At 40.5% G+C, this 7,829-nt stretch overlaps 1 protein-coding gene across 1 annotated transcript in view; it reads right to left on the bottom strand.

The window, feature by feature from the left end:
• The window catches only part of IQGAP2 (IQ motif containing GTPase activating protein 2), a 240,154-nt gene that overhangs the window by 80,925 nt on the left and 151,400 nt on the right, over positions 1-7,829 (bottom strand). Inside the window, exons 13-14 of the mRNA XM_015571569.1 lie at positions 6,915-6,945; positions 1,345-1,372 (exon numbers count right to left, since the gene is read on the bottom strand). Coding sequence (XP_015427055.1) covers positions 1,345-1,372; positions 6,915-6,945 — 59 coding nt within the window. The remainder of the gene's footprint in view (positions 1-1,344; positions 1,373-6,914; positions 6,946-7,829) is intronic.

The following is a 7,829-nucleotide window of genomic DNA, read 5'->3' as shown; positions in this document are numbered from 1 at the left end:
CCTGGGTTCCGAGTGTAGGGCGAGGTAGAGGCAGTTAGGGGCAATCAGGCCAGCAGGGAAGCAGTTAGGGGCGATCAGGCCAGTAGGGGAGCAGTTAGGGGCAATCAGGCAGGCAGGCAGAGGTGGTTAAGGGTGATCAGGCAGTCAGGCAGAGGGGTTAGGGGCGATCAGGCAAACAGGCAGGTGAGCGGTTAGGAGCCAGCAGTTGCGGATTGCGAGAGGGATGTCCTAGGGATATTGCGAGAGGGTGCAGGCCAAGGCTGAGGGACACCCGCCCCCTGCACGAATTTCATGCACCAGGCCTCTAGTGAACTATAAAATTCTTGGAAGGAAACATAGGAATAAATCTTTGTGGCCTCGAAGTAGGTACTACTTCTTAGCTATGACACCAAAACCACAAACAACAAAAGAAAAATTGAAATGCATGGGATGTTATAAAACTTTAAACTTTTGTGCTTTAAAGGACATCATCAAAGAAAATGAAGACAACCTACAGAATGAGAGAAAATACTTACAAGTCCTGTATCTGATTAAGGACTTGTATACCTTCTACACAGGTAGGCCACATATACAAGTAACTCTTACTATTCAAAGGAAAAAAGAAAATCCAATTTAAAGTGGGTAAAGGACTCGAATAGACATTTCTTTAAAGATGGTACACAAATGGCTAATAAGCACATGAAAAGATGCTCAATATCATTAGTTATTAGCAAAAAGCAAAACCCAATCCCAAGGAGATACCACGTCATACCCACAAACCATAACAGGTGGTGTGAGGATGTGGCGAAACTGGACATACATTGCTGGTGGAAATGGAAAATGACACAGTCAGTTCCTTAAAATAGTAAACACAGACCACCATATGACCCAGCAGTTCCACTTCTTGGTATGTACTCAAGGGAACGGAAACCATATGTTCACACAAAAGCTTAACATGAATATTTACAGAATGAGTATTCGTAATAGTTAAAAATAGAAACAACCCAAATGTCCATCAACTGATGAATGAATAAACAAAGTGTCTACCCATAGAACGAAATGTTATTTAAGCTAGGAAGGAAATATGAAGTATATTGAAATGTGATACAACGTAGATGAGCCTTGAAAACTTTAGGCTAAGTGAAAAAAAAAAAAGACACAAAAGGCCACATATTACGTGATTTTATTTATATGAAATGTCAAGAACAGGAAAATCCAGAGAAACAAAGTAGATTAGGAGATTAAGGGACGGGAGGCGGGGATATTAATGGGATGAAGCTTCTTTCTGGGGTGATGAAATGTTATGAATTTAGACAGTGGTGAGACAACGAGATGGTGGTGAAGTGGGAGGAGGTTCACACTCACCTCCCCCCAGCACCATATCAGACTGCAGCTGAAGTACAGAAAAATCAACCAGAATAACCATCTGAAGACTAGCTGAACAGGAGCCTTTTAACTGTTATACAACTTTTAAATACATAAAACAATAAAAAGGTAAATGTTATGGTATATGAATTATGTCTCAATGAAGCTGCTATAAAAAAGGGGTTAGCTTTACATACAAGTAGCATCAGGAATGCTAATTTCTAAGGCAACCCTCACTTGGACAGTGGATGATGGAATCATAGAATACCAGTGCTGGAAGAATTTAATGTAGAGATATACAGGGGAAAAAAAACTGAAATGCAAAAACATTTGGATATATATTCTATTCTTTGGATTATTCTACTTCACCACTCTGTAAAAAAATGCCAAAACAGAGAGTTCCAAAAGCAAACAATTCCCTACAGTGTTAGAGTGAATTTCCAGGTCAATATAGTCCCAACGATGTTCAATGGAATGTTCTGTGACGATGGAAATGCTCTGTATCTGGGCTTTCCAATACAGTAGCCATTACCCACACGTAACTATTAGGCCATTAAAATGTGGCTAGTGTAAGTGAAAAACATAATTTGAAATTTTATTTAATTTCAGTTAAGATACCCATACTTTCTTGGAAGTATAGGAAAGCTCCATAGTCATGCATGTTTGGGGATATTGTTAAGGTTCAAGTATGGCTACTGAATGCCATTGTTTCAGTAATGCCACCTTGTAAGATAACACCTGGGGTCCTAAGTCTTGGAGGTACTAAGGGAAGAATAAGCATTCCACCAGTTTAACCTTCCACCATCTCTACCTTAGCATGGGATCTTAGGACATAGACTATAAGGTCCAGGAATGGAAAGCACAGAAACCAAGCTATGGAATCTGGAGAGTTTTTGAAACTAGCAAATGGGATCCATTTGGAGGTCATTTCTCAATACTGCCTTGTTATTAAAAATAAACTATCAACCAGTCTTATAAAACTATAGTATATGTACAAATATGTGTATACATGTGTATATAAACATTGTACACACATACATATATACTAACAGGGGGCTTTTGCTTCCCAGCTTAGTGCTGATGGACCAGAACTACTACAAAACTTAAACATAAACAAGCAGCAAGCTTAGAAAATAAACATTCTTAAAGCCAAACTTATTACTTCTTATTTTGTCAGTTACATATCTTTCAACCAAAACAATCACAATTCACTTTAAAAATGTGATATGCTATGAAACAGAATATGTACTATTAATTTTTAATGAGTATCTGCATCTTGAGATATTTGAAATTAAAGTAAAATACTGAGCTAAGTATCCCCCAAATAGATGACTCCATAAATACCACCTTGCTAAGAATGGAAACAATTATCTGGAGGATGGAAGGGACAATTTAAAATGATTAGAAATTATTCCTGATTATAGTACATACTTAAATATGTTTGAAGAAAAAGTAAAAGTACTTTCCTAACATGCAAGTTACATTATCTCAAAACGTTGGAAGAACTCAGGAAAGTCTAAGCACTATCTATATACAAGGTATCATCATTTAAAAAAGATCCTCACCTGAGGATATGTTTTTTTATATATTTTAGAGAGGAAGAGAGAGAGACAGAGAGAGAGAGAGAGAGAGAGAGAGAGAGAGAGAGAGAGAGAGAGACCAGTAGGTTGCCTTTTGTATGTGTCCGACTGGGGATCAAACCCGCAACCTTTTGGTGTATGGAACAACACACCAACCAACCGAGCCACCTGGCCAGGGCAAGGTATTATCATTTACCCTGTTACAGTTATAAACTGGAGAGCACAGACTACTTCATTTCATTCTCTAGACACCTACCTTGGGTAGACTGTTCTAAATCTTTTAAACACCCCATCCAAAAAGAATCGGAATGACACTGTAAGAATGTGTGTTCCCATTGGCTGCTCACCTGAGGATGAGTGCATGCCAGCTGACTTGATTGAAATCACCTGCTTAAGTTTTGTTTGGCATGTTTCTAAGACTCAAGCTGCTGAGGTCATAGTAAATGACCTCATAGGAGCTGAGAGACCTACCCAGCAGTCCTCCCCCTCGTCCCCCCCACACCCCCTGGCCAGTGGATCTGTATCACTGCCTCTGTTTATAAATCCAGGGGAAATCCCATTTTAACAAAGATTGCTGAGCCTCACTCAGTTCATGGCCCACTTCCTTAAGTCATCATGTGAGACTATAACATCTCGCACGAGAATGTGGGCAGCATGAGGGAGTGGGCAGGAATTCTCTTAGAGGTTGTGTATTTGAGACAGCAGAGGAGGTACCCTACAAAGAATGGTACCTACCAAATGAAAAAAGCAATTCAAAGAAGAAAACTTCCTTGTCTCCGCTACATAAATGCTCCTCTGGGGCTCTACTGGGAACAGTGAACTTTCTACTGAGAAACCAAGAGAGCATTCAAGTCTAAGAAAATAAATTTAGCAGCTTCTCCATTAAACTCGCCTTCTACATTTATCACTTCCCATTAGCTGCATACCTTATCCACATCACAAATCAGTCAGCGGATGAGACCTGAGAGCACGTGGCAGGGGTAGGCTGGGGAGAGTAAAGCACTTTCAAGATGTCCATGAAAAATTCTCAGCGTTTTCAGATGATTTAATTACTATACTGTATCATTCCTGCCATGGAATACACAATGGTGTATTTTTAAACTTTAGCTTTTTAAGCCATCACCTAAATATATGCTATCAAGCTCAATACTTAAAATAACTTTAAAAATACCTCATTTTGACAGAATAACAGAACAAGCCAAAAGAAAGAAATTAAGTGTTCTGTATTAAACTCCTCAAATACTAGAAAGAAAATATGATATAGAATATCTGAAATAACTCTGCTGGTTATTGCATGTGCCCTTCATGACAAGATGTTTAAAAGAAATATGATAGTGGCCATGTGACATATCTCATGGAGAATGACAGTATTCCAGTTTAACTAGATAAATGTCATACCAACCCAAAGAGATTTTTCTTTAAAAATGATAACCACCTACAAAAGACCTCTTTTGAAGTTATACACATGTTACTTTTCCCCCCTTTTCCTGATAAAAGTAAAGGCTCTTAAGATATTCTGGGACAAAAATGGTGTTCCCTCCCCTTTGTAAAATCAAAGTCAAGAATGAGAGTAAAAATACAATTGTTTATCACTGAGAACTCACACACCTTCACTTGCATAAGCAACACACACTACAATCACCAAAGCAGAACTGGACTTCAGGTATTGTCAGAAAGAATTGGGGAAAAGTTATGGAATACTATTCAGCTGTAAAAAAGGAAATCTTACCTTTTATGACAGCATCGATGGACCTGAAGAGTATTACATTAAGTGAAATAGGTCAGAGAAAGACAAATACCATATGATCTCACTTATATGTGCAACTTAATAAACAAAAATAAATGAACAAAACATAAACAGACTCATAGATACAGAGAACTACTGACAGCTGTCAGAGGGGAGAGGGGTTAGGGGACTGGGTGAAAAGGTGAAGGGAATAAGCAAAAAAAACCCCAAGATACCTCATAGACACAGGCAACAGTGTGGTGATCACCAGAGGGAAAGGGGGGGCGGGGTGAGGGGAAGTTGAAGAGGGTAAAGGGGGATAAATGGTAAGGGGAAGAGCCTTGACTGTGGGTAATCCTATATAATAAAAGCCCAATATGCAAAGTGTCTGGTCATCTAGTGACTGGTTGACTGTTCAACCAATCAAAGCATAATATGCTAATGATATACTAAGGTCGTTCAACCACTTGCTATGACGTACACTGACCACGGGGGGAAGATAGTCGACTAGTCAACCAGTCACTATGATGTGCACTGACCATCAGGGGGCAGATGCTCCAACCGGTTGGTTAGCTTGCTGCTGGGGTCTAGCCTATCAGGACTGAGCGAGATGGGCCAGACATGCCCTGGAGCCCTCCCGTGGTCCCTCCCTCCCTGGCCCCGATCCTGCACTGGTGGGGTCCCGCGGCCTGGTCTGTGCCCTCTCACAATCCGGGGCCCCTCGAGGGATGTCGGAGAACTGGTTTCAGCCTAATCCCGCAGGCCACTCCCCAGGGGAGGGTGTCAGACACAGGGCTATGGCTGGCGAGCACTGCTGCAGGCAGTGCAAGCCTCTCCTGATCGGGACTGACTGGGTGCAAGCCCGCGGCAGGCACAGTGGAGCTGGGATGAGTGGGAGCGGCAGGTAGGAGCTGCAGGCAGCATTGAACTGTGGGTTTTGGCCTGATCCCCACAGGCCACCCCGAGGTATCTCACACATGCACGAATTCGTGCACCGGGCCTCTGGTGAATATATAATACAATATGCAGATAATGTATTATAGAATTGTACACTTAAAATCTTTATAATTTTAATAACCAGTTATCCTAATAAATTCAATAAAAAAATTTTTAAGAGTGAAGAAAATAAAGAATTGGGAAAAAGCTAGAAAACAAAGATGAGACATGATTCTTTATTTTGCCTACCCAAACAGTCCATCCTTGGGTGGCATTAGCCAAAGCACTCAAACCATTGGTGCAGGAGACTCCAAGTGCTATAGCAGGGGATCAAGGAGGAAGGCTGAAAGGCAGAGGACTGGGGCACTGAGCTTTGTAACAGGACACAAACACCAGGGTTTTGTTTTGTTTGTTTGTTTTAAAAGTATTTTTTTTATTAATTTTGTAGAGGAATGGAGAGGGAGAGAGACAGAAAAACATCAATGTGAGAGTGAAACATGGCTTGGCTGCTTCCTGTACACCCCCTGCCAGGGATCAAGCCCCAAACTGGGGCATGTGCCCGGACAGGGAATTGAACCAGCAACCTTTTGGTGCACAGGATGATGCTCAATCAACTGAGCCAGCTCAGCCAGGGCTGCTGGTTTTTATGATAGAAAAAACTGCTTAAAGCTTGAATTTGGTAATTCATGCTACAGAAATTAGTGAATAACTGATTGCTAAAGTGACACAGCTCCTTATTCCCCACTGTTTTTATATGCAAAAGGCTAATGATAAGGAAGCAGCTGACACTCAAGAAAGCATGTTTCAGGGCATATCCTCTTAGGACTGCCCGCTTTCATGCTCATAGTTCATAATTTCTAGAAACACAACAAATCACCATGACTTCTGATTATAAGGCAACAGTTAGATTATGTTTCAATTTCTTCCAAGGTCAGGAACATGTGTCAAATGTCCAAATGAAAAGTCAAAATAAAGTTGAGTGCCTAAACAACTGAGTTATGTAGAGCAGTCAACTGTGAAGTACCAATAAATTAAAGTTATCAGACCCCCTATGTATGGTTGTTGTTGTATTTTTTTCATGTATAGGGCGTAATGTCACAGGAAGGTCATAGCATCCTGCCACCCGTGAGGAGTAAGCCCAGGTTGCTGTTGGATGTGTTATACACAGAGGAGCCATCCTTCAGGCGCTCTGCTCTCTTCACACCCCACTTACATGTATTTTTAGTCTGTCCTTTCATGTCTTTTTATGTATTTTTGTAATGTTATATGTTGGTACAGTAGTACAAGCATACAATTTACATATAAATACATACATGTTAGAGGTGTGCTTTCTTAATGGAGAGTAGTTCATCTGCATAACTGTGGAAGAGAGAAGGATCATGACACTAATAACAAAGAGACATTCATTCTTTGTTCAAGTTATGCCTCTTATATTTGACACGAGGGGCCAAAAGTGTTTGTTAGGAGGTGAGACAAAGAGTAGAAAGACAACTAAAACTGTGGCGTGCAGATTTGTCAACATACAACAAGCTCAAGAACACCATTAGTGTTCTTTTTCTTAGAAATACTTCATGTACAAATGCTGTTTAATGGAAGTTCCTCAAAACCCAGCTTCGTACCTAACTCAAGCAGAACAAAACAAACATAACTTAGATGTCCTCAAGCCTGTGATTTTGCTTTTTGTCTAATTACTAATTTTCTTCCCTTTTGCACATCTTGGCTCTAAATGACCATGGCCCTCAACCCTTCTACCAAGCATTCTTTTTATTACTCTTGTTCCTCCCACAATGTGAGCTGTAAGAGTCCTTTCTACTGTAACCCTAACATAGCTCGGTTACCCTGAGATTTAATATGCCTATTGAGGAATCAAATAAAATGCAAATGTAGTTCCAGAAAACCCTGCTAAATGACACACATCTTCACTATATGTTTTCTTGAAGAGGTGGTACATAAGTTGAATCAGAATATCTTAAAGTTCCTCCTCACCTGCTCATTGCTCCTAAGGCTTCAGAGCAACTACTCAAAACCCTCGTGTCCCCTCCCTGCCACCTCACTCTCACACCTCAGTCCTGGCTCCTGACCCTCCTCACTCAGCAGAGCCCTCTGGAAAATAGAGTTTGGCCAATCACTCCAGTTATTTTTCTTATCTGGAGAAATTTTAGAGGAAAAGACACCCATCTGGATATATTACTAAGGAACTCTCATTTCTCAATAATCAATTTTCCTATTTAAAATTTATAGAA

The sequence above is a fragment of the Myotis davidii genome, unplaced genomic scaffold (genome assembly GCF_000327345.1).
Source record: "Myotis davidii unplaced genomic scaffold, ASM32734v1 scaffold44, whole genome shotgun sequence".
Taxonomy (NCBI): Eukaryota; Metazoa; Chordata; class Mammalia; order Chiroptera; family Vespertilionidae; genus Myotis; species Myotis davidii.
This window is presented reverse-complemented; position numbering and strand designations above follow the sequence as displayed.